Below are 27086 nucleotides of genomic sequence, written 5' to 3' on the forward strand. Positions count from 1 at the left end.
GAGCTGCAACAAAGGAGCCTGCCTGCCGCAACTAAGACCCTAAGCAACCAAATAAATAAATATTTAAAAAAAAAAGAAAAAAGAAAGAAAAAACAACTGATGAGGTATTTAAAAGCACAGAGCTAAGGAGAAAGGAGGAAGGTTCACACCATTAAACTTCCAGTAGTTCAAGAAACTGGTTTTACAAAACCTGCTATAGAGGGAGTCTCAGTATGTCCTTAAAGAGGCAGGAAGGGAGCAGTGAAGAGAATACAAGTAAAAAGCAACAAGAAATCGCTGTTTCTTTTCTTCCCCCAAAGCAGTGTCTGAAGGCACACAGGACACCTGCCTTGACTTGAACGAATCCACCCTCCCTGGTCTCCAGGTGGATGTTCAGCTGGTCAAAGAAATGAACTCAGCCTGGAGACCTATTTACCAGACGGCTGGTTGTCTACGTCAGCCGGGAGGCATGAAGCCCACAGCCCAGAGACCTGGCTAGACCTGGACGTGACAGCACACGCCCCTCAGACACAGCAGGCCGAGCGCTTTTCACCCAGTTCCTTAGGAAGGTGGAAGCAGGGCGTCTTGCCTCAGAGACCATCTCACATAGCAGTTCCGAGGAGAAAAGACCAGGTAAACTGTTTCTGCTCTCTAGTTCAAGTCCAATTAAGACACAAGGAAAGGGCTTCCCTGGTGGTGCAGTAGTTAAGAATACGCCTGCCAATGCAGGGGACACAGGTTCAATCCCTGCTCAAGGAAGATCCTACATGGTGCAGAGCAACTAAGCCCGTGCGCCACAACTACTGAGCCTGCGCTTTAGAGCCCATGAGCCACAGCTACTGAAACTCACACACCTAGAGCCCATGCTCCGCAACCAGAGAAGCCACTGCAATGAGGAGCCTGTGCACCATGACGAAGAGTAGCTCCCACTCACCGCAACTAGAGAAAACCTGCGTGCAGCAATGAAGACCCAACACAGCCAATAAATAAATAAATTTATTTAAAAAAAAAAGACACAAGGAAAAACAAAGCAAAACAAAACCCATATCTTCCTAAGAAGCCAAGTGAGAAGACGGGAAAGGGAGGAAAGAGAGCTCTGAGGCCTCGTCTTCAGACTGTCCGCACCCCTCTAACCTCCCTGGGCTTCACTTAAGCCCCGCCAAGCAGGGTGCGAGGCAGCTGCTGCGGGCCAAGGGCTATCCCTGGAGGACTGCGATCTGAACCTAACAATTTTGGTTTCTTAATTAATTGTGTCTGAGACTTGGAAGAATCTAACAGCCATGGCAGGGGCCTCGTTCTCAGGAACTAGAGAATCTGAAACGTGGTTCCCTCTGCACAGAATGTAAGAGTCCAGCCACCAGCAAAACTACAGCTGGAGCAGAGGAAGGAAGTAAAAACAATATGGCTCCGCGAAGCGGGACAAGCTGCCCTGGGAGCTGGGAGGAGGGTTTACTCAGCAGGGGACTAGCAGCTCCTGGTGGGGAGGACCGAGGTTTATTTACAGCCAACAATGCTGCATCAATCCTTCCCGGAACCAGCCCCACAAAGTACACTCGAAGCTCTGGCATCCAACTTGAGACAAAGCCATGTCGCCACCGGCAGCTTTGGATTCTGCCAAATCTAAATGTCGCCTTTTCTCCCCAGTTCTGGGAGCATTAGGCACAGAGAAAGCACTCTGCACAGAGGGCAAAGGGTGGCCTCTCCCCGCTCCAGGGGAAAGAATGCTTCAGAGTTAGGTTTTCGACTGGATGATGTAATCCTGCATCTTAAAAGTAGGGGGCAGCTGGGGAGGCAGATTAGCAAAACACAGCCTCCTCTGCTCTCTCAGACCTGGGCGTGCCCCCGTAGTTATAAAGCCCCGATGACATCTCACTTCATGAGCAGAGTACTCACTTAAAAATGGACCCTCACTTGTGGCCCGAGGCCCCAGTGGCTCCATGCTGGCCATTTCAGTACCCCGCCCCCCACAGGGTCCTGACAAAGCTGCTCCCTGGATCACCCCCTCCCCCCTCTGGCCCAGTAAGCCCCATTCGGACTTCAGACCTCAGTTCAAGGAAGCTTTCCTTTACCCACCCCCATCCGGCCGCCGAAAGGACACCTGCCCTATTCTATGCTCTCATTTACCATCATGTTCCCAGCACCTGCAACAGCCAGTGCCCTGCCCACAACAGGTGCTCAAACACTGATCTCACACGCACACGCACTCTCTCTCCCCCTCCCGCCCTCTCCCTCTCCTTTTGAACCAGCCAACTGGCCGCTGGTCAGTTTTTCTTCAGAACAGTTTAGAGTGTCAAAGCCACCCTCACCTGCAGTGCTTTAACCCCCAGACTCCAAACCAGTTCAAGCCCACCGTTGGTTTCCACATGTGGACTCGATATCGGAAAGGAAGGCAGCAGAGGAGCTAAATGCAGGGGCTGGCCGTGCAGTAAAGGCTGACACGGGCCAGGCAGGTCGGGGGGTGTGTGTGTGTGCTGGGGCAGGGGAGACACATCAACACTGAATTAAAACGACCCTCACATCGACCTTGTTGCTCCCAATCTTCAGACAAATAAATAATGTATAGTTCATTTATTTATTCCACAAATAACTTACCAAGCATTTATCATGTACCAGGCAATGGGCCAAACACTGGGCATGTGGTATGAACAAAACTCAGTCTTGGGGAATAATTTTAGGTATTACGCTAAGCACGTCACTGAAAGATCTCATTTAATTCTCACGACAGGCTCCTGACGTTGTGGGAAGACAATCCTGCTGCTTCAGAAGCCCCTGGTGTGCCTAGGAAGCCCTCCTGAAAGCTTGAAGCTGACGGTCAAAGGAGGTTTCCTGAGACACAAGAGTCACTTCGGGTTGCCAAGAAAGCAGCAATTCTGGAACTTCTGTTTAAATGCCTCCAAGCTCCAGAATAGAGTTATCATGGTTTGACAGACATGGTTGGGGGCGTGGATTAAGAGCCAGCAGCAACCCCAAGATGCAGTGGAAGTCACTGAGCCAAGTACCAGGTGGGCACAGCCCTGCCATGACACACATGCCTGGTGGGGGCTGTTTTACCCACACACCCAGGAGAGCCCTGGAGAAGGCCAGTCCCCAGCACATTTCCTTCAGTTGTATCCTGTTGGTCAGGATTGGGCCATTGCCACGGCAGGCTGCCTGCCTGGGGATGGAAACACTCAACTTATCAGAAAAATAAATGGGCGGAAGCTGGTGGGGCCACTTTGGATGCAACGGACGCGCCTTCACTCCCAGCTCATTGCCGGGAAGGCTCAGCTCCCCCAGCAGAGAGGTTTCTACAGGAAAGGGTTAAACAGGCATCTGCCAAGACAAACTAAGCCAGCTCTAGAGCTGGCCTTGTAGACAGAAGCAAAGGAGGGTAAGGGGAGAGAAACAGTCTTTCTCTCTGAAAATCCCGTCTCCAGTAAGGCCCATGTGTCTCAGCATGGCACTGGTGCTGTCACGTGGAACAAACCAGACTTCACGTGAAGGCAGAGCTCTGGCTGGAGCCACATCCGCAAGGGGAGACTTTATCATCTGACTTTTCCAAGTGTAATCACAGACTTGATTCAAGACACCTGAAGACCCTGAGTTTCTTAAACATTGTAGAAGATGTTCAGAGAGGGCCATTCCATTTCTTTCTCCCCTGCCCAGGGTGTCAGGTGGGCTGCATCTGGGCGGAGAGGTCACCTCACATCAAGGTTTTGAGTCCAGTCCTCAGTGGTAAGGCCTGGTTGCCCTTTCTTCTTAAAGGTTTTCCTCAAAAACAGTGTCTTTATGCTTTGAGTTATGACTGGGGGGACGGGGGAGAGCTTGGAGCCAGACAAGGACAAAGGAGACAGCTTTCTGAGGCTGAGGACAGCAAAGCCAAGTTTTTGAGACACACCCCAACAGCACCACCAAATCACAGAAGCATGACCGTGCCTGGGAGGTCAGCTGCCATGCTGCAATGCTGGATTAACGTTGGGGCACAGAGAAGTGAGATGCCAGAAAGCCAGGAGTGCGGACGAGCACACCGGTCCTCACGTACATACTGGTAGGAAGAGGATTAACCATCTACAGGGCCAGAGGGCATGCCAGAATCTTTCAGGCACTGCTTAGGGAAAATTTACAATTTTCAACTGTATCCCAATGTTAAGAATACAAGCGAGTAAAATCCTGTCAAATCCAGAAATCGCACAGTAGCATCTCAAGGGACACGGATTGAAATACAGAACGGATGTGAGAAGTGCTGGATCTCTAAAGACAGGCAGCTTGCCTTCCACAACATACATTACAAAAAGATAAACCCTCACTGGGAAGGCCTCAGCCACACCTTGGTTAGCAATCCGCAGCATGTGGACCCGAAGGGAAGGAAGTCTGTTGGGGCTTGCGCGGCTGGTGGGCGGGTGGACCGGGCACGCAGTGGCTCCTTCTCAGATGCGGAACCACACGGGGGTGGGGTGGGGCTTCTGGGAGTCTCATCAGCTGACTGGGAGCGAGTGCAGTTAAGAAGGTCCTGCTGGCAGCTGCAGCGCAGCCAAGAGTGGGGGTTAGAGGGAGAATAATGGTCCTTCTTCCCTTCGCAGGAGAGAGCAACTTTCAGCAATTACAGCATTTCTCCCAGCGGTGTTCAGCTAGAGATGCAGCCACACCTTCTCTGGAAGGTGGTGGACGAAGGACCTACCTCGGATTTCTTTCAATCTGGACAAGAGAGCTACTTACAGAATCTGCCCTGTCTCTGTCCTTCTGTCTGCTGCTCAGATCAGATCACCACCCAGACAGAGCCCAGCCTGGGGTGGGTGGGTTCTCCCCAGCATGGAAATCCTGTGTCACTTTCTCTGCCAGGGCAACCCCCGTCTTGTTGAAGACCAGGCCTAAGAAGGCCCTGTGGCCATTCACTGTGGTGAGAGCGAGGAAATGCCAATGTTAAATAGGCCTGGGCATTTTCAACAGTTCAAAGGCCGAATTACAACAGCCAGAAGTTAACAGTGGATGGCTCACAAGCCAGGAATGGTCAAGGGCCATTTCCTTCTCTGGTCCTCGGTGAGTCAGCGGTCATTTTTTTTCCCCTAATCAGCTCTCAAAGGATCACGGGGGTGGGGCTGGGAGTGGGGGAAGAACATGGGGGCAGATAGGAAAATAAAACCAAGATGAGGGACCAAGCATATATTCTCCCTCTCACACTCCACATAGAACTCACTAAAAGCTAACATACGGTATGCGAGTCTCGTAATAACCCCATGAGGCTTATTATTTATCTCCATTTTACAGACGAGCAAACTGAGGCAAAATACAATGAAGCAGTTTCTTGCTCAATAAATGGCAATGTTGGAATTCAAACTCCAGCCGGACTCCAAAGCCTAGAAATACCACTTTCCACTTCTCACCGCCTCCCTTGAGACTAGGAGGTTGTGAATAGTCACAGTTTCTATGAAGCCCTGGGTTCAACGATTAGGGAAGCCAACATCAAAGACCGAGGAGGTAAAATTCCTCCCCGGGAATGGCTCCACAGCAGGTCACAGGTAAAGCAGGTATTAAACCCTTGACTTTAAGGGGAAGACAGCCAGATCTATTACCTTTAAACTATAACCATTGGGGAAACAGCTCAAGAATCCATGGGGCCCCAGTGAGTAATGTCTGAGTTGACCTGAACGGAAGGGCTGGTCCTGAGGACTTAATCATATACACAGCGGGTGCTGCCACCCTGGGCTTTAGCCTAGAGATTTCCTGGGGGCTTACGGAAGAAAGGTACCAAATCCTGAATCCTACTAAGCCCTCCTCCCTCACCGGGTGATCAATCCTGCAGACTTCCAATGAGATCAAATCTTAAAGGATGAGTTATTTCTTTTGACTTACATAAAGAACACGGCACATTTCCTGTCCATAAGAGAATCTTATTGGAAAGAAATTGCCTACGTAACACTTTGTTCAATAACAACTACAAAAATATATTCATGTTTTGCTCCTATAATTTGCCATTTCTGAATTTTATTTCAGCTAGCTGAATATATGAGAAAGACTAAAGGAACTGATGTGAAAAAGTGTGTTGCTACTGACTGGTATTACTACTAAAGCTGGTGAATCTCAACCTTTTCTTCATCATTCCCCATTTGGAGGTATTTAGAAAATTGCCAGAAAATCTTTCTTACAGCAGTTGTACTAAGATATAACCCATCAGGTAATTCTTAAGTGTTAATTTTTCATTTGTGTCATGCTATTATATAATTACCCACATGGTAGCAACATTGAAGATGTTTATAATACAAAGGAGAACAAAACTGGATACAAAATATTTATGCTATTATACAGGCAAACCTAAAAAGATGGAAGAATGAAAGTAGCTGTACTGTTAGGATCATGGAATTAGGTGATTTTTTTTCTTTTATAAACTACCCAATCTTGGTATCATAATAATCTGACAATAAAATATGCACAATATGAAAACAACAAAACCCTGACAAGATAAAACCAGCAGCAAAAGCACCATATGACCCTTTCCACGTCAAAGACCTCTAAGAAAAAGTCCAAGTTTAAGCTCTAACAGGGTAACTCTTGGTGTCCCAACCTGAAAAACAATTCTCAGTAGAACATTCCACACGTGAGGGTTCTCCAGAAGCCCGCCAAGCAAAGGCACACAATGACCCATCTCCACTGGCTGGAAAGAGGCTCTGGTGCTCCTGCCGCACCCCGCAACCTGCCCTCTGAAGCATCCTTCAGGATGACTAGAACCCCACGCTGCTTGTCTGGGAAAAGCTCAGCACCTCCCTTTCTGATTCCAGAGCCCTGGAGGTAGAGCAAACACACCCAAAGCACAAAGAGGAAAACATTTTGCTCTGCAGGGATCCTGCGGAAGCTGGCAGCCTCTTCCCTTCCATGGTCAATAAGAGAATGGTTGGCAGGCGCCTGAAAGTTCCTCCTAGAATCAGTCGTCAACAACAAACTAACAAGCTCCTCGGGCTGTTTTCAGTCTCCCGATCTTTGATTCTGACATTTTAAAAGATAGATAATAATGCTGGGTCAGAGGTGGGGGAAGGGGCTGGAGAGGAGAGGAAGTATGGCAATTATGGAGTCAACCTGCCCAAGGCAAATCCTTCTTCTCAACTGAGTCAATTAATAACACGTGGTAACCAGACGCTGGACCTTCTTGAGGGAATTCAGGTGTGTATGTGCAGCCACTGCAGGCAGAGGGCTGTTCACCCCACTCAGCCAGGCCTCCAGGGGAGGGCGAGTGAGGGCTTCACCAAGGGCTTTCCACCACTCTGGAATCCTAAGACTATCTACCAACACAGTTTCCAAACTGTCCATCAAGGTGCCCCAGGTCCCCCACAAAGGTGCCCATGATATTTAAAAATTTCAAGGGAGACAGCCTTGCTCGTCATCTGTCAGATACCACACTAATTTATGTATTTTTTCCCAAGTGGCTACTCAATTGTGAGGACACCCCGGCTGACTGTTTGGGGCATGTTACTTAATGAACGGAATGGTCAGCTTATTTCTTTTGGCCTGGGGGTTCTGTGAAAAAGTCCTGTGACACCATGGGTGCCTTGAACTGAGAAAGTGTGGCAACTTCTGACCTCTGGGGTGAGGGCCCAGAATCAGACTGTGGCTGAGGAGGCCAAGGACTGCTCATAACTGCATCTTTGGCTGAGAAAAACATGTTCCTACACGTCCTCTCCTATCACCACCATGATCGCCTGGTGGAGTGGGTGGCTATCACAGCCCCGCCTGCGGACGAGCGCAGTTTAAGTGACGTGCCTGTTGGCCCACATCTGGAGGGAACCCAGGTCTTCTGCCTCTAAACCCGCCTGACCGGCTCTGAGTTGTGAACTCCACGTTTCTGTACCACTTTTGGGCTCGAAGGATTTTTTAAATGTTTTCTTTGAACTGGGGTTGCACACACCTTTTAAAAAATGCTGGAACAATTTTTTTTTTCCCCACCCGGTGTCACCTCCTTGACCCAGAGACACTATTTTGTTTTGACAGATGTTTGCTCCTTGGGCTGAGAAGATTCTTGCCCTGGGTCAAAGCCTGGACCACAGCGCCTTGGTGGGGCGGGCAGTCCCGCCCCACACCAGGAAGCTGGGCCTCCCAGTCAGCTGGCGACGGGCTGCTCCAGCTCGCTCGTGCCAGGGCATCAGCGCCCGTGTTTGTTTGCAGAGGAAGAGTGTATCAGGGACAGTGAGTGAGTGGAAAGACCTTTATCCACAGGAACCATGGGAGTGGGGAAAAAAATAAACAAGGGGAAACGTTCCAGGGCAACCGAGGTAAAACAAGGACAAAGGAGAGTGGCGAAAAGGGAAGCTCGCAGGCCAAGGGCAAACAGATGGAGGAAACACTTGAGCCTTCGGGAACCATCCCCACAGTGAGGAGCTGGAGAGAGGACTGCCCTTCCTAGTGTGACTTTTTCTAGGACAGCAGTGCCACCTTCTGTTGAGTAACCAGAACATCTGAATCAGGGCTGCTTACTGAAGAAGTGAGACCAGAAAACTGAAGTTAGAGAACAAGATGTGATGGAATGGAAATGCCGAAGCGGTCTGTTTCCCGTGGGGCGCTCTGCCACCTCCTCCAGCTCCTTCTCTCTAGTTTAGGGAAAACTCAGCAATCCCAGGGCCCGGTCCCTGCCACCCCGGGCTGATGGATCAGGGCCAAAGCCTCCCTGCAGGGGGTGGGGGTCTAGAGTTCTCATTTCTTCCTTAAACTCCCAAATACGGGACTCTGCTCTCATAGGTAACCCCAAACATCAGAGTGATAAAAATAAGGGCAATTTCCAGTCTTTGTACTCTACACTTGTACTTCCTAGAGTCAATAGATAATAAGGTTGGAGAATACTCAACTTTGCTTATCCACGATGCCAAGTCCTTTCCCAAGAAACACCTTGGGGGTGTAGTCCAATCCCACCCTCACATTTCTTTTAGGACACTCATGACAAGTGGTTCCTTAAAAGCCCAGAGAGTTCACAACCTCCTGTAGCACTTCGACTCACTTTTGGCCAGAGATGAAGCACAGTTATTCCTTATGCGAAGGCAAACATCTCCTTGTCACTCCGAGTTCCACGTGGGGCTGCCACCGCCCTACCCTCACCAGACCTTCAAACAGCAGGCAGAACTGCCAGCTCTTCCCTGGTCTGCCCTCTCCCAGCTCCTTAAGTTTTCCCCCCATGATGTGGCTTTAAGGACCCTCATCTTTGCTCTCCTTGGAGCACAGTGTGGTTTAAAACGCAGAATCCAGTATCCCAAAACTGGCCTAGTGACGTGTGACCAGCCTGGGAAGCAAGCCAGGGGGCCACTGGTTGTTGCAACTAAAGCTACTGAACGTGGACGGGCCAAGACATCAGTAAGCTAAGTATTCGTTACACTTACTCACTGAATCCCCACAAAACAAATGATGTGATTATGTGGTCTCGTGGTACTCTGGGTGTTCTACTGCTCCCAACACAGCTTAAGACCCCACAAGGTTAACAGCTCAGTGAACACGTACAGAGCAATGAAAGCAGTTATCAAACAGCTAATTAATATTACTGACCGAAGATTTTTGTTTTTGAAGAACATAGTTCTTGAAGTTGACATGCGGACCCCTGGGGGTCGGCAAGGTCAAAACTATTTGTGTAATACTAAGACATTATTTGCCTTCTTCACTGTGTTACGTTTACAGGAGCAATGATGGCCCTTTAGAATAAATCAAGGCAGTGGCACCAAATTTAGTCATACTCTTGGTTTTTTTTTTTTTCCTTAAAAAAGGGCAACTTTCACTTAAGAACATCTTGACAAAGCAGTAAAAATGATTCACCTTGATCCTTGAGTACATTTTTGGTTTTTTTTGCATTTTGTGTGACTGAGTTAGAAGCTGAACTAGCTGCTTTCTTCGTGGAGTATCATTTTTACTTGAAAGAATAGCTGACAAACGATGGTTATTCAGACTTATGTAGCTGGCAGGCATTTTCTTAACAACAAAGCTTGTCACTTCAGGGAAAACTCTCATGGCAGTTATTGGCAATGGTAAGATTAAGTTCTCAAGCAAAAGTTAGAATCTGGGAAAATACACACTTCCCACTGTTAAGTGTGACAGCTTCCTGATATTTCATGGCTCGTGTGATGAGATCAGTAATGTCACTAACAAATAAGATTGTTTTGGATACTACAGAACAAAATGTGTCAACACTTAGGAGATCTGCATAACTCAGTGAACCAACACCGTCCAAATCACTAGTGTCTGATGATGTCGTATTGTGTACGGGCAAAAGAACCATTTAAAGCGCAAGAGACCTGTGGATTTAAATGAGGCAGAGTTCCAAAAGTTCATTGATTCACATTCTCGTTGCAACTAACCTTTAGGAAACTACCACCTGCTGAGCTTTGATGAAGCATCAAACATCCACAAGTACTTGAAGGGCTATCAAAATACTCTCCTCTTTCCAATGACCTGCATGTATGAAGCCAGGGTTTCTTCTAATTCCTCAACCAAAACAACATATTGCAACAGACTAAACACAGAAGCAGTTATGAGAACCTAGCTGCCTATTCAACTAGATAGTAGACATTAAGGAGACTTGTAAAGTGGTAAAACAATGCCATTGTTTGCTCTAACCTTTTTTTTTGTTTCAGAAATGGTAATTTCTTGTAAAAATATTATTTATGTTAATATGTGATAGGTTTGTTATTTTAAAATAAACAAATATTTAAAACATCAAGAGATAAAACCAAAATGAACAGAAGCTTCTTGAGATCCTAGTTTTTTTTTTTTTTTTTTTGGCACACGGGCTTAGTTGCTCCGCGGCATGTGGGATCTTCCTGGAGCTGGGATCGAACCCGTGACCTCTGCATTGGCAGGCAGATTCTTAACCACTGCGCCACCTAGGAAGCCCGAGATCCTAGTTTTTAATTGTGTAAAGAAATGGAAATGTTTTGAGAACTTCTATAGTAAAAAATTAAAAGCAGATCTTAAAAAGCCAAAATAGGAAGAAGGGCCATCTAGTGGAAAAGAGAGTTATGACATCAATTCATTTGCTAACAAAATAAATGACACCTCCAGTGACATATCCTATTGTTAGAAACTTCACACACTTAAGGCAGAAATATGCAAAACTAAGGGTTTAGAATACAAAAGTATTGTTAAATATCAACCAAGATAAAACTTAAATGTACCAGAAGAGTTTCAGAATAGAGTGAGGGTTGAGATGAGTTTGAGGCGGAGGCTGGAACCCGTGGGACAGTGTGATGCCAGCTCGGGCAGGAGAGGAAGTCAGGGCCACAACCAGATATGAGCAGCACACAAAATGCATGCTGGGGACACCATTTCTAGTCCTTGGAGATGCCAGGAGGACTCGGTCTTTCTGTCCCCTTGGTGGGCCTCTGCTAGCTACTGGGGACCAGAGGACGTCTGAGCTGGCGAGCTCTATGCTCACCCTCCAAAAGAACTACATCAAGTTACTCTGAAGGCTGGATTTTGTGTTCTGATTTCTGAGGGCTTCCCAACAGGAACAGAAATTGCTCCATGAGATTGGAACAATTCCAATTGTTCCAGTGAGACTGGAAATTCAAACGACTGAATGAAAGCGTAACGCATATCAGTCAACCTCCATGTGGGACTGAGAAAGGCGAGGTGGAACGCAAAAACCATTAACCCACCTCCCAATTCTGCACCCTCCCCCCCTTTTGGGGCTGTTCTTCATACAGGCATGTCATTCCCAGGGGATCTGCTGTTTGTATCACTGTATTCCAGAGGGTGACGGTTAAGGGCAAGCACCCTGCTCTCCAGCCCACCTCCCCAAGAGGCTCCAGCTTCAGGTGAAGGCCGGCAACTGTAGACATGAAGCTTCCAGGTCCCACAAATCCTCCTTTCTGTCCACAACTGAAGCCCTGACACTGGGCGACCCCTGAGGCTTATTTTATGCACAGGCTCCAAGGCCCACGTGCCCCAAATACTGAGACAGAAGAAGGACACTAGCACTATTGAACACTTTCTTCCTGCAAGCCCAAGCAGAGCTTGATGGTCTGTGGTGCAGGCCACGGGCCTGCCCTCCTGCTAGTAATGCTGGGATGGGTTCTGAAGCCTGCGTTCCTCACTAGGCACAGAAAGGAGTAGGCATTTGTAGTTTGTGGGACAAAATTTTTTTTCTTTCTCCTTGCATGCTGGTGCCTAAATGTTCTTTCTTGGTAAAATGTCTTCTTATCTGCATCATTCACAGCCCTTCGTGGGTTTATTTCAATGGCCGCGCACAGTTCCAGCCAATCACAGAATCAGCTCAAGTTTGCACCAGCTCATGCTATATTTTTGGATATACCCCTATTTTAGATTATAATTGGGAATAGTTTTCCTAATTTCCACTAGGACACCTTAAAGGCCTCAGCTGGTCTTAAAGCAGTTTTTAGACACAAAACTTGGTCCCTATTCCACAGGCCCAGAGTGATGGAATTAGTCTTTTTCTTTGGGGGGGGAAAAACTTTCCCCCCCAAAGAATGCTTCCTCAACAGGCACATTTGTATTAATGCCCAGTGCCCAGTACAGCAAGCCTTCCATGTGTGTGTGTGTACCTGTGTACCTTCATCACGATGGGGTCAAGGATACACGAATTGCTCTCAGCTGCCACTGGGATGGAACTATAAGATAAAAATGACTATGTTGTTTCAAACAAACCATTCTGCCTGGTTTACCCGAGAGTGGAAGGGCACAAGCCTGGAAAAACAAGGCTTAGGCTCAGCATCCCCAATAGCTGGGAGAGTTCTCAGTTTGTCTGGCCCCCTATCGCCCTTCTTCATGTCTAGATGACTCAAGAGAGACCACAGTACACGAGGCAGCCCTTATGGCTTCCTGATTCTAAAAACGTTCCCACACCTAACCCACCTGCAGGGGCAGTGACCCCACAAAGCCCACCTGGATTCAGAGCACAGGTGGGTCGCTGCACCCAGAACAAGCCTCTCGCCTTGGCTGCGAGGCTGGAAATCAAGCTGCCTCAGGCATTCCAGGGTGATCTCCAGGTTTCTCTTAAAGCTGGGTTTATGTCCCCCAAATTGCATACGGTTACACAGTACGTTAGTGAGACAGATCTTGACCAGACATGTGAACTGAGCCGTAACGTTAAAGACGCCTTGTTCGTATCCAGCCACCCCACCACAGCCAACACCAAATACCTTTGGGTCATCAGCCTCAGGTTTTTCAGTCTCTGAATCGTCATCTTCCTACAAGACAAAGAATTTAGAGGATTAAGCTTAAAGGAGTGGGCCTGCGCTTCTCACATGCATAACAGGGTTTGGAGCAAATTTACCCAGCCTGGGTCGTCCCACCAAGAATCCCTCCCCTACCATACCACCCAGGCTCTAGAGAAAGAGAAGGGGAAAAAGAGATATTCTGAGGTGGGGGGAGAAAAAGAACATTGGCAGCTCAAAGTCGTTACTCCAGCAGTGCTGCAGTCTATATTAACGGAAATGCCTGAGATTAAAAACCATAAACACAAAAATGGAGAAAGACTACAATATGCTTGAGAAAAGAATAAGATCAGCCCCCACAGGATAAAACAGGCATGCTGTTTTCAACGAAATATCAGTGATTTCAAACCAGGTATGAGCTTTTCTTCCCTTCTTTGCCTTTCACGTACACAAATACATCAGACTCAGAGCTCCCGTAACATCGTTTGCCCCTGGAGTGCCATGACCCCCACACACTGTACCCCAGCGCTTCAACCAGCAACATCTGCACCAACACGAACAGTAGGAAGGCAGGTATCAGACGACCAGGGCTAGTGACCTGGGAAAGGCAGGACTGAAAGGCAATGCCCAGCCTGTCCTGGGTCCCAGCTGCGTCGGCCCTGCCTCCATCCAAGCGCTCACAGAACTGCCACTGAGCCGTTCCATCCAGCCTTGCTCCTTATCCAAATGGCCTGCCTGACACAAAGTACCACGTGGGTAAGGTATTTTCCAAAGTGTGCCCTGACCTCATGTGAGCTAGCCCACCATTCCACTGAATGCTAATGAAGGTCAAAGATCAGCTGCCCTGTTAGGTAGCTAGAATCCATGTCCGTTTCACTACCCAGCACCCCCACTGCGCCGAGCCATAATTTAACATCCAACAGAAAATTAAGTTTCATTTGAAACAGCTTTTTTCAATCACTTTAACCCCCAAGTTAAAGAGCACGCCAGATGTTAACATAAACACCACCTGAGAGACTTGAACTACACCTTGAGGTTTAATTGTCCTGCGAGGCATCTGTGAGCCACAGGTTTTAAACTCAATCTCCATAATCTCCTTCAAATGAAACCCGTCAGGTCAAATAATCAAAGATGTAGCTCAGCCAAAGACAGTTACATTTTAGGATGTGTATACTGGGACTGGATGCGAGGATTTTACTAAAATATGAAATAAAGCTTAAATATGGTAAAAAGTCTATGTAGAGCAAATGCAGAACAACACTTCAAAAACACACATCAGGCACATCTGCTGAAGAAAACAGTTACGGATATTAAGCCAGTATGTACGCACTGAAGAAAAGTCAGGAAAACGAAACAACTTACAAAGCTTTTCTGAACAATTTTAGTCAATTCTGAATTATCAGCAATAATGGGGGAGGGGAGGCCTAAAGGGATAAAAAGATCTTCCAAAAGAACAGAAAATACAAAACGCATTTTTGTTTAATCTGTAAAGCAGTTTATCCCCACCCCCACTCCCTTTTTGGGCTGCACCTCGTGGCTTGTGGAATCTTAGTTCCCCAACCAGGGATTGAACCTGGGTCCTCAGCAGTGAGAACGCAGAGTCCTAACCACTGGACCGCCAGGCAATTCTCTGTCAAGCATTTCAGTGCTAACATTTAAGTACCAACAAGTAACAAAATTTTCAAACAAATAATATAGAATGTTGAGCATTTTAATTATAGCTGTTGTTAAATAGCCAGATTTTATGTTGAGATTCAACTTTGTACAAGGGTGAGTCAAAAATTATCTGCACTCTGGTTGCAGGAATCCTACATCCAGAGTGCAGATAATCTTTGATGTGACTCACCCTCGTATGTCTTTGTATTAAGCACCCGCCAGAATCCTTGTTTTTCTCCAAACTTGAAAATCCTGGCCCATGATGCTCAGGTGACAGTGTACCTAAAGTCTTTCTGGTTAATTAAGATGCAAGTTCTCTTTTCCTTGAGAGTCAGCACATACTAAACATCAGGCAAGATGTGTGGTCAAAAACACTTTGATAAAAAGTGTCAAGTACAAAGTCAAGAAGAGTTAGTAAAGATTAAACCACAAATAACTGTTCTTCCTGGTCTTTTTAATAAACTGAGAGATTTGAATGAGCCCCAACCAAGATTACGAATAACACAGAACTGAGTGCAGATATAAATGATACACCAATTAAGATGAATGCACTGTTACGAATGGAATAAATGATTACATGGAATAAACAGGGAAAACCAACATAAAACACCCACTGATATATGGGTTAAATAAAATTGTCCACAATCTTTTCCCTCAAATTTCAATTCAAAGGTTAATACAAAATGGTTCAGGTGAAAACAGATTTGATTTTGAAACAGAACTACTGCTATCCAACCCCGTTTCCTTAACTGACAGTAAACAAAAGTGGCGGGGAGGGGGATGAAATGAGGCATGAAATGGAACACTGTTGGGACAGGTCAGAAAGTTTCTGACAAGTGAAATGGGGCTTTGAGCAGCTCTGCATTTGGGAACAGATATACTCACCGACTGTTTGCTGTTCTCATCCTCCTCTTCTTCATAACCATCTTCATCACCCCCGAGGCGAGAAAAATCATCCTCTCCATAGGCTTCAGATACCAACCCGCCTTTCTCCTCTTAAACAGAAGAGAAACATAAAATGAATGGCGAAAAGAATGCGAAGAACCCCCAAAACCAAAAAACAAACACTTGAGTGATTAGAGTGGCTAGGACTATCTCTGAAGAGAAAACAAAAACCTAGATCTCATGTAAGTGACCTCAGGCCCAGATTCTGCTTTCACGAAGATCACAAAGTTTAGTGTATGAATTCATTAAAAGAACAGGGGAGAAAACCGTGTCTAATGCTTCTGATCCACCTATTACGCCAACCGAAGCCTTCCCTTCCCTGAACTATTACACCACGCTGTTTAAGCATCTCTTTTGAGCTGCATATGTCTACCTTGTATCACAGGCACCAGTAAACTTGTCTTCTCAGACAAGACAAGGACTCTGTCATCATAATTTTTGTGTCCTCCCCCTACGAACAGGACCTCAAACAGGGGGCGCCCTGAGAGTTTCCCAACCATACCTACTTGAGAAACAAAATCTTTTCCTAAGTTTAAAACAAAAACAACAAAATCCCAAAACAAAACAAATTACTGGGAAACCACCAGAGAACTTCCTGACAGGCAGAGACCACATAAAACTGAGAGGAGCTAACCCAGTCCAAGCCCCCCACCCCCACCCCAAATCAATTTCCAAATGAGGAAACCAAGGCCCAGATACGTTCGGTAACCTGCTGCCTCTCTATGCCCCCATATAGACCTGTTTCCACTTTTTAATATTGTGATTCTCAACCTGAGTAGAGCAACAAAATCACTGACAAACTCACAAAGTAATGTAATCACCAAGAAGCCTTGGAAAGCTCACAAATGCCCAGGTCCTTCCCTAGATTTACTGAATTAGACTCGCTCGCAGTGGAGACCGGATGTGTGTATTTTTAAAAGCTCCAAAATATGCCTAGGGCATATTATTAATTAAAAGCTTCGCTCTCCCCCACCAAACAACAAGCCCGGAGAAAAGCCCGGTGGTGGTTCAGTAGCCTTGGATCCTCTCCACCCTTCGTCCATCCTTCTGCCCAGCACGATGCCCAGCAGGGAGAAGACTTTCGGTAAGTTTCAGAAGAATCATCGAATCAACGGAAGGAGACGGCCTATTCTTGCTACAGAGTATCTAACGCTCGGTCTAGCCCAGGACCCTGAGCGCCGTTCGGGGCTCCGGAGCCCGATACTTGGGGCACAATGACCATCTCGTTCCCTCCCGCCTGCTGGGGGGCAGCATTCCGAGCAGACACTTGATTCTCCCCTTCCAGCTCCCTACTCGGGCCTCACCAGCCGCGCTGCCCGCCGTCTCAACTCCAGTCTCGCCGTCAGACTCGGGCTCTGAATCTTCCGCATAAACTGCCAGAGACGACAGAACATTCTTCTTCCCCGCCATCTTATTCCCACAGCCCCGGCGTGGCTCACTCCTATGACTCCAATGAGCCGACTTCCGTGCGGAAAGGCAACTTCTTCCGGATCCCAGGAGACCCCGCGCGCGTTCCAGACCGAGAACCAATCAAAACGGCCATTTCCGCTCCTGGCTCCGCCCCTCGTGCCAACGCTTGGGCAACGTCATCGCTGCGCGACGGACACAAGCGTGTGTGGGTTTTACCTGACATTGCGTCCCCAGGAGCTTCGCTGCTCAGAGTTTCCTGTGGCCTATGGGGGTCTTCGAGTAGTTCCCGAGTCAGCGGGCAGCAGCAGCCCGACAAGAGCCCCTCGCTCCTTGGGGCCTACGGCCGGCTCTGATATCTTGGGGTGAAGAGAGGGAGGCTTTGGCTGGGAAAGGAGAAAAGAACGAATCTGGGGCTCAGAAGAGGAGAAGGGAAGAGCGCTCCTCTGGGGGGCGCGGGGAAGAAGGGGTCGGGGTCCTGGGGGGAAGAATGGTCGTCATAATTTTGCTTATAGAGCAGAGGGTGGATCTTAGAAAAAAAAATTCCCACCTTCTCCAAATTATTCCGAAGACATTTGTGTTTTTCCTCGTGATCTGATTTCTAGCTCTGCGCTCTACCGTGACCTGGGAGAGTTCAGGTGTTTTTATTTTCACCGAGCATAAAAATGGAGATGTTAATTACCCAGGAATGTTTTGCTCGAGGCTGTTCACCTGGAGCTACATGACTTGAAAATATTGTTTGTAATAAAGCAAACCTATATAGAAAAATAAGCAGTTTTTAAAAAGCAGAACAGAGGGTTCTCGTTGCTACCATATGATCACCTTTGCCTTAACCTTTGGCCACTGTCGGCAAGATGAGTACCAACCCTTCCTCTCCTTTTGACCCTGAGCGTCGAGTCCGGAGCACGTTGAAGAAGGTCTTTGGGTTTGACTCTTTTAAGACGCCTTTGCAGGAGAGGGCGACCATGGCTGTAGTGAAAGGTAATATTGCCAAACTACCTGCGTTTACATGTGTGCTGGCTGTACCGTAGCGCTGCCACTACTAAAGGAAGAACACCTTCCTTCTGACCCTTCCTACCTCCCCACCCTTGGCCCGTATTTGGTTTTGGAGATCGTGTAGAGCTGTCACTCCAAACTTGCAGTTTTATTGGCAGAACCACCCATCTGTTCTGGTTCTGATATTTCATAGCCAGAGCCAGGGTTGTCTCTGAAAACAGTTTGTAAATTTCCATCCTAAGTTGTTTGTGTGTTGGGGGGGGGGGGTTGGGGGGGTGCTTGCAGGAATAGCCTAAGCCAGTCACCGACCTTCTGGGTAATTCCTGAGTGGCCTGAGTCCCAAACAGGGAAGGAAACAGTAATAATATTATAAACCTGAGATGTATTGACAAATGGAGGTTGTCAGGAGGGGAGCAGCAGTGTCATGTTAATTACATTGTAACGTTTATAAACAGAAGCCCTCTAAGCGATGTTGCTTCCACGTCTATGCAGGTATGCCTAGTCATCCAGAAGTGTTCAGCTGTCATGGCTGTTCAGTTCAGTCATCCATAGCCCAGCAGACTCAGACTCCTTACCCTCGTAGTTGCCATCACCACTACTGGACATGATTTGTGTGCGTTGCCAAATCTCCCTGGATCCCTCCCCTTTTCATAGAAAGGGCGGGAAGGGAATTGAGATTATATTGAGACCCTTCCATGTGCTAGGCAAAACTCTGCTAGGGGTTTTTCCTACAGTCTCACTTAAATTTTCAACAGCTTTAATGAAGGGAAGAGATACAAGGCAGGAAACTTTGAGATGTTGTCTTCTTGTATTTTTGCAGGTGACAAGGATGTCTTTGTGTGCATGCCCACGGGGGCAGGAAAATCCCTCTGCTATCAGCTCCCTGCTCTGTTGGCCAAAGGCATCACCATCGTGATCTCGCCTCTCATTGCTTTGATTCAGGTGAGGCTCAGGGGAGTGAAGATGGCAGCCCAGCAAGTTTAGGGGAAGTTTTTTTTTAATAGCTGGAAATTTTACTTCTCCTTTCTTTGGTCTTTTGCCTCTTATTTTTCTTTGATTTGCCTATATCCCTCTCTGTGTTGAGTTTCTGAATTGCCCAAACATGGGGTTTTCCATTAGTGCCTATCACCTTGGTGAGTCACAGATGTCTTCTGTGTTTTGATTGCCTGAGGTCTCTCACCGTCCTTTGTGACCTTTTGCCTGGAGGAATATGGAACTGTATGTGTACACACGTACACACTCTTATGTGCATGTGTGCACTCTTGATGTTATAAAATGCAGATAGATAAAGAGGTGAATCAATATGGGGGAACCTCTGGTATATTCTACTTTATTCTGGCGAAAGCACAGCCATGAGACAGAAAAAAAGATGAGAAACTTATTGGGATATTGTTAACATCTCTACTGTATTTCTGACTATATTTATGGCCTGCAGATGGGCCGATAGAATCAGAAATGAGGAAGTGTGGCCTTGTGGTTAAGAGCCATCCACCATGAAGAAAAGGGGAGTGGGGGCAGAGAACAATAATGACAGTGGTTGGTGAGTGTGCACTAGTCTCAGGCTTTGTGCTGAGTGTTTAGAGGCCTTAACTTACCTTTGAGGTGTAAATTTTCATTTAATTCTTACAACAATCCTTTTAGGTAGTTTTATTCTTTTTATAGTAAAAAGAAAGAATGAGAATGAGAAAATTGAAAGGTTAAGGTTAAGAACCAGCTGCAGAGCATGTGGTAATTGAGCTGGGATTAAATCACAGCTGTCTGGCTCCACACTTCAACCGTTTCACGTTCTGTACTTTTTTTTTTTTTTTTTTTTTGGCACACGGGCTTAGTTGCTCCATGGCATGTGGGATCTTCCTGTAGCAGGGATCGAACCCATGTCCTCTGCATTGGCAGGCGGATTCTTAACCACTGTGCCACCTAGGAAGCCCCACGTTCTGTACTTTTTATGCAAAGAGAAGACACGTTGGAGGGTGGGAGGAGGACGTTTTATGGCTGGGAGATACTAGGGAGTCACAGTGACATTTACCACTGAGTCCTGGGCCACTTCTAGTCCCCTCTCCCCCTTCTGCCCTCAGGACCAGGTGGACCACTTGCTGGCCCTGAAGGTCCCAGTGAGTTCCCTGAACTCGAAGCTCTCAGCACAGGAGAAGGAGGAGCTGCTCTCTGACCTGGAGCAAGAAAAGCCCCGGACCAAGCTTCTGTACATCACGCCGGAGATGGCGGCTTCTGCCTCCTTCCAGCCCACCCTGAACTCCCTGGTGTCCCGCCACCTGCTCTCCTACCTGGTGGTAGATGAAGCTCATTGTGTTTCCCAGTGGGGGCACGACTTTCGTCCTGACTACTTGCGTCTGGGAGCCTTGCGCTCCTGCCTGGCACACGCCCCGTGTGTGGCTCTGACTGCCACAGCCACCCCGCAGGTCCGAGAGGATGTGTTTGCTGCCCTGCATCTGAAGCAGCCAGTCGCTACCTTTAAGACTCCCTGCTTCCGGGCCAACCTCTTCTATGATGTGCAGTTCAAGGAACTGCTTTCTGATCCCTACGGGAACCTGAGGGACTTCTGCCTTAAGGCTCTTGGACAGAAGGCTGATAAAGGGGTGAGGGCATTGAGGATGGGGGGCCGAGGTACATTGGGGGCAGTGGTGTGCTAGCTGCGGCACAGAGATGGATTTCCATTTCTAAGATCTTTGTTTTTTCTAGCTTCCTTAGCCAGGACTAGCCACAGCTGCTTAAAACGCGTGCACAGAGTTGTCCCTTTGGTTTCCTGGCGTTGTTCCCCTTACTGGGGTTCCCATGTTCTGGAGTCCTCCTGTGGGAGGCCTTTGCAGACCTATTTGAGCCTTGAGGAGTTAGAAAGGTTGGATTTTGAGCTGCTTTGGTCATGCCTTGTTAGAAAGTGGCAGAGCTGTGCTAGGTGGTTTGCCTCGGAGGAGACCGTGAGGTTGACAAGAGACAGTCAGAGCTGCTTCTAAAGCAGGCCGTAGGGACTTCCCTGGTGGTCCAGTGGTTGGGACCTGGCACTTTCTTTTTATATATATATATATATATTTTTTTTTTTTTTTGTGGCGCACGGGCTTAGTTGCTCCGTGGCATGTGGAATCTTCCCAGGGCAGGGCTCGAACCCGTGTCCCCTGCATTGGCAGGCGGATTCTTTACCACTGCGCCACCTAGGAAGTCCAGGACCTGGCACTTTCACTGCCAGGCATGTGGGTTCAATCCCTGGTCAGGGAACTAAGATCCCACAAGCTGTAAGATGCAGCCAAAAATTAAATAAATAAATAGAGCAGGCTGCAGTACGATGGGCTGTTTTGTTCTTCTCAGTGCTTATTTTCTTCCCATGTCTCCCCATTCAGTTGTTGTCCGGCTGCGGCATTGTCTACTGCAGGACCAGGGAGGCCTGTGAACAGCTGGCCATGGAGCTCAGTTACAGGGGCGTGAACGCCAAGGCATACCATGCAGGTAAGGGGCACCCGGGCCATGAGGCCCTCCACTCTCAGAAGCCTCTTAGCTGGTCTCTTGTTTCTTAAGGATCCTGGGTAATCGGGTGGCCCATCATCTTTTTCCAGATACCCAGGCAGAGATAAAGTGATTCACTTAAATCCACAAAAAGGAGTCTAGACCCGAATGAGATCTAAAAGGAGAATCGTGACTCCTGAATTCTTTTTGTCACCCTGTGTCCACCCAGCAGCAGGTGATGAGTTTTTTTAGCCTAAGTATTGGTGTCATGGAAAGAGCACAGGCTCTGGAGGCCAGTGGACTTGGATTTGAATCCTGGCTCTCACATTTATGGAGTGCTGTGTAACACACACAGGCCAGGGTCTTTATGTTTATTGGCTCAGGCTCGGTGGGTTAAGTGCCTGGCCCAAGGTCATACAGCTGGTAAGTGATGGATTCAGGGTGTGTGTACACCCTGTGTGCTGGGTGTGTGCCCAGCACAGTGTCAGACCCAAGGTGGACCCCAGGGGAGACCCAAGGGAAATGAGAACTCTCTTCCTTATCTTTCTCCTTTTTCTAGGGCTGAAGGCTCCTGAAAGAACACTGGTGCAGAACGAGTGGATGGAAGAGAAGGTCCCTGTAATAGTTGCGACCATTAGTTTTGGGATGGGAGTGGACAAAGCCAATGTCAGGTGAGCTCTGGTTCTTGTCTTACCTTGCCAGTCAGGGCCTGGCTCAGGGTGGGGTGGGCCGCCTGGTGCTCTGCCCATGGGATGAGGTCTGTGTGTCCTAGGGCCAGAGGAGAAAGATGTCGCAGGATAGATCCCTTGTATATAGTCCAAATGCTGACAGTTCCTGTGCGGTCTGTTCCCTGGTGACTGCACATCACAGTTCTGCCATTCCCCAGGAGAAGGGGTGACACGCAGACCATCAGGCTCACCCTTTAACACAGCTCTGCTCACTCCCATCTTAGCAGCTGGAGCTGTGAGGGGGTGGAACGAACTGCAGTGTCTTAAGACCACTCCCTGTGGGAAGCTAAAGGCAAAGATCTTGTTACTGTCACTCCTGGTTACTACTTACTGGACAGTCCAGAAGAGAGGGGTGCATCCCAATCTCCTAGCCCCACACTGGCCACTGTTGGAAAGTCTTTTACCTCCAGCCACGCTTGACCTTCCAGAGACATTTTGGGCTACAGCCTGAAGCCCTGTGCTCTAACACCAACAGTAATGCTGTGTATGATTTACAGAGCACTGTTGCATACGTGGTCTTGTTAAACCTCACAGTGACCTTGAGTTGGTCAGAGTAGGAATTAGACCGTGAACTACATTTGAGAGAACATGGACTTTGGAATCAGGACTTGAACTCGGGGTCAACTTTGTCTTGTCAGGGGCCAGCTTTGGAGTCAGACACCCCTAGGCTCAAATCCTAACTCTGCCGTCCCCTTGTACAAATTTACTTCTCTGAATCCCGAATTCATTGTCTACCAAACGAGGGTACCTTGCATGGTGGTGACTACTGATTTACTAAGACAAATATATACACTGGCTCATAGTAGCTACTTAATAAACGTTCTTTCCCTCTTCTAAGATGTTATAGAGGACTTTTTCAACTCATAAGCATCCTTATCTTGTTTCGTTAAGTCTGCTATCTTTTTCATGGGCTGCTTCATGTCAGGGAGGCCTGCTGACAGGCTGCAGGGTCCTAGCCACGCTTGCTCTGGGGTCCTGTCTCTGCCTCTCTGCCTGCCAGCTCCCTACTCCTGGTCCCCGTGGAGACCCCTGCTCTGCCGACTCAGAGTCTCTCTTCCCCTCAGCTTTTCCGCTGCCTCTCATGCTGCTTGTCCCTTGGATCCTACAGGTTTGTCGCCCACTGGAATATTGCCAAGTCTATGGCTGGGTACTACCAGGAGTCTGGCCGGGCGGGCAGAGACGGAAAGCCTTCCTGGTGCCGTCTCTATTACTCCAGGAATGACCGGGACCAAGTCAGCTTCCTGATCCGGAAGGAAGTAGCAAAACTCCAGGTAAGTCCTGGGCAGGAAGAGCCCTTCCTGTCCAAATCCACTGCTCTCCAATTGCACGCAGCTTATTTCCGAACCCAGATGGAGCTTCTGTAATCTGGAGGGGTGCTCCCGAGGCTAGAAGGTACAGCAAGGGGGTGAATAGGATGTTGATGGATAGCTTATAACTAGGTTAGACTTTTTTCTTTATACTTAATTGATCTTCTTACACTCTGTTGAGTGCATGTTATTTTACATAGTCAATATCAATCCTGCCTTGTATTAAGTTAGCTAATAGATAAGCATTTTCCCGTATGGTTGTAAGTTCTTTGTTTTTAGCCTTTTTTTTTAAATCGGTTATATATTCTTTGTAGAAAACCTGGAAGCAGACTCAGGTACATAGAGAACTTGGTGTATGATAGGTGGCATAGAAATTAACAGGAAAAGGATGAACTGTTGAGTACTTGGTGCTGGAAAAAAGACAAAATTAGAACCCTACCTCCCATGACATATAGATGTGAATTACAGACAGATTAAAGATGTCAAAAAACTGTAGAACTGGGGAGAAAATATTTTATGGCTTTGAGGGAGGGAAGAGTATGTCGAGATTTAAAAAAAAAAAATTATTTATTTATTTTGTCTGCACTGGGTCTTAGTTGCAGCATGCAGAATCTTTTAGTTGTGGCATGCGGGCTTCTTGGTTGCGGCATGCATGTGGGATCTAGGTCCCTGACCAGGGATTGAACCCAGGCCCCCTGCATTGGGAGCGCAGTGTCTTACCCACTGGACCACCAGGGAAGTCCCTATGTCAAGATTTTTAAAAGCAGAAACCATCAAAGAAGACTTGATCTATTTGATTAAATTCAAGCTAAAAATTTCTGCATAATGAGAGACAACATAAACAGAGTGAAAAAATGAGGCGTTTTGGGATTTCATCACAATAGACATCATTGGCTGGCTGTATAGAGAACTCCTGCAGGTAAAACAGTAAAAGGGAAACAGCTGCATAGCAAAAAGGATGGATTTCACAGAAGGGGAAGCCAGAATTTCTAATAAACGTACAAAGAGATGCTCAGCCTCACTTAGGAATCAGAAATGCAAATCAGACAATAAGCTATCATTTTATACCCATCAGACTGGCCAAAGTGTAAAACATTTGTGTAGTATCACTGTTGTTCAGGATGTAGGGAGAGGGCCACTTACAACGTCATCAGGATTATAAGCTGGAACAGCTGCTTTGAAGAGACATGAGGTGACACATGTACGTGGGGGGACTGGTGCTCTGTGACTCAGCAGTCCCACATCTAGCTAGACAGGGTGTCAGTGCACATGATGATGCAAAAGTGTACAGGGATGTTGGCTGCAGCAACATAGTGGGGAAATCAAACTCTTCCTCTGTGGGTGCAGGGTAAGTATATAATGGGCTAGTCACACAGTGGAATGGTCCAGAGCAGTTAAAAATGAAGCAGTAAATCTACATGAATCAACATGAATCAACAGCCCCCCCCCCCAAAAAAAAAAAACCCACAATGTGTGATGTTCCGAACGGATACAAGTTGACTTTTCCTTATAAGAAAGATTGAACACAAGGGCTTATTCCTGATCCCCACCAAAAGGACAATAAAAGGATGAAAAGTATATAAACTCACAGGGACAGGAAGAGAAGACACGAGCAGATAGAAATTTTAACAAATGTCTGCCTAGAAAACCCCAAAGACTCTACTAGAAATCTACCAAAATTCATAAGAAAACTCGGCAAGATGGCTGAATGTGAGACACATTACCATAAATACCTAGGAATGGAAATGAAAAAATGTTTAATTTTCAAGAACAAAACTTATATCCAGAAGTAACTGTTACAGGCTTTTATCAAGAGACTTTTTTTTAAAGCTCCCCAGTTGATTTAATTTTTCTTTTAATTAAAAAAAAATTTTTTTTTTTGGCTGTGCTGTGTGGCTTGCAGGATCTTAGTTCCACAACCAGGAATTGAACCCGTGCCCCCTGCAGTGGAAGCTCGAAGTCCTAATCACTGGACTGCCAGGGAAGTCCCCCCAGTTGATTTTAATACACAGCCAGGGACGAGAGCCACTGATTTAGATGAAGAAAACTGAAATCTCATTGAAAGAAAACAAACTCTAAACAGGTACAAAAAGTGATTGGGGAGACTTAAAACTGTTTTTTCTCCTCAAAGTTAATATAAATATTTCATGAAGTCCCAACTGAAATCCCCAACGGCTTTTATTGGGAAGTGGAATCTTAGAATTTATGTGCAAGTATAAGTGCTCAAGAACAGCCAGGAGAAGTATGAGGAAGAATGATGAGGGGACGTGCTTAACCCAGCATCAGAATATGCTGTGCTGCCGCCCTGGTCAGATCCGTGTGATACAGTAACAGTGGACTAGACGAGAGAAATAGGGATAGGTCCTAGAGCACATAATTCAATATTTGATGAAGCTGATAATTCAGTTTAATGGGAAAAATGAATTGTTGAACAGCTGGTGCCGACACAGCAGGAATAAAATAAAAGTGCCCTGTTTGATGCCTTCTATAAGATAAGACAGATTAAGGACCTCATGTAGAAAGTAAATAAAATTTAGTCCAGCGTATCACTTAGGGCTGAAGATATGGTGAAGATACTTTTGCAATGAAAATTAAAAGTCCAGGAGTTCCCTGGTGGCACAGTGTAAAGAATCCGCCTGCCAATGATGCAGGGGACACGGATTCCATCTCTGATCTGGAAAGATCCCACATGCTGCAGAGCAACTAAGCCCGTGCGCCACAGCTACTGAGCCCACGTGCCACAACTACTGAAGCCCGTGTGCCTGGAGCCCATGCTCCACAACAAGAGAAGCCACCACAATGAGAAGCCTGCACATCATGACGAAGAGCAGCCCCCACTCACCGTAACTAGAGAAAGCCCCCGTGCTGCAACAAAGACCCAATGCAGCCTAAAAGTAAATCAATAAATAAAATTAAACTGTACATGTTTTAAAAAAAAAGAATTAAAAATCCAGAAAGCTGTCTTTTGAAAAACCAAATATTTGAATATATAAAATCTTACGTTTCTATAAGTCCTGAACCTATGGAAAAAATTTACATGGTGAAAGATACCGTAAACAAAGTCAGCAGATAAATGGTAGATCTGGAAAAATATTTCATGTAAAAGGCAAACCAAAGGTTAAACCTGAGAATAAATAGAGAGCTTTCACCAACTGAGAAGAAAAAAATAGGATATGAAAGGAAAGTTCCCAGAAAAGCTCATCCAAATGGCACGTCCAAAGATGTTCAAATTCAGTAGTAATCAGGTAAATGCAAATTAAAGTAAAATGATTTGACACACGTGTAAAAGAGCTCAACCTGTTGCTAGTGGGCACATGTAGGAAAGAGTGCCTATGCTTTGCCAAGAGGAGAACGCGGTGTTATACAGTCTTTGGGGGAGAAGCAATCTAGCAATATCTATTTAAATTTTAAAATACTGGTACCCTTGGATCTAGATATCCTGTTTCTGGAACCAAATCACCTGAAATAAAAGTGGCAGTGCATAAGCTCATGTGCTCAAG

At 46.9% G+C, this 27086-nt stretch overlaps 2 protein-coding genes across 9 annotated transcripts in view; one reads left to right on the forward strand and one right to left on the reverse strand.

Annotated features, from left to right (window-relative positions):
• Nucleotides 1-17145, reverse strand: part of SAP30BP (SAP30 binding protein) — a 31992-nt gene extending 14847 nt beyond the window's left edge. Inside the window, exons 1-3 of the mRNA XM_057716102.1 lie at nucleotides 17000-17145; nucleotides 15636-15745; nucleotides 13080-13127 (exon numbers count right to left, since the gene is read on the reverse strand). Of these exons, the coding sequence (XP_057572085.1) occupies nucleotides 13080-13127; nucleotides 15636-15745; nucleotides 17000-17105 (264 nt within the window). The 5' untranslated portion in view covers nucleotides 17106-17145. The remainder of the gene's footprint in view (nucleotides 1-13079; nucleotides 13128-15635; nucleotides 15746-16999) is intronic.
• Nucleotides 17146-17299: 154 nt separating this feature from the next.
• Nucleotides 17300-27086, forward strand: part of RECQL5 (RecQ like helicase 5) — a 34680-nt gene continuing 24893 nt past the window's right edge. For all 8 annotated transcript variants that reach the window (XR_009049914.1, XR_009049915.1, XR_009049916.1 and 5 more), the window contains exons 1-7: nucleotides 17300-17457; nucleotides 17947-18083; nucleotides 18919-19040; nucleotides 20174-20692; nucleotides 21449-21554; nucleotides 22111-22222; nucleotides 23388-23550. Coding sequence is in view for 5 of the 8 variants with exons in the window: in XM_057714453.1 (XP_057570436.1) it covers nucleotides 17957-18083; nucleotides 18919-19040; nucleotides 20174-20692; nucleotides 21449-21554; nucleotides 22111-22222; nucleotides 23388-23550 (1149 nt within the window). In the remaining 3 variants the exon portion in view is untranslated. The remainder of the gene's footprint in view (nucleotides 17458-17946; nucleotides 18084-18918; nucleotides 19041-20173; nucleotides 20693-21448; nucleotides 21555-22110; nucleotides 22223-23387; nucleotides 23551-27086) is intronic.

The sequence above is a fragment of the Hippopotamus amphibius genome, chromosome 17, assembly GCF_030028045.1.
Source record: "Hippopotamus amphibius kiboko isolate mHipAmp2 chromosome 17, mHipAmp2.hap2, whole genome shotgun sequence".
NCBI lineage: Eukaryota > Metazoa > Chordata > Mammalia > Artiodactyla > Hippopotamidae > Hippopotamus > Hippopotamus amphibius.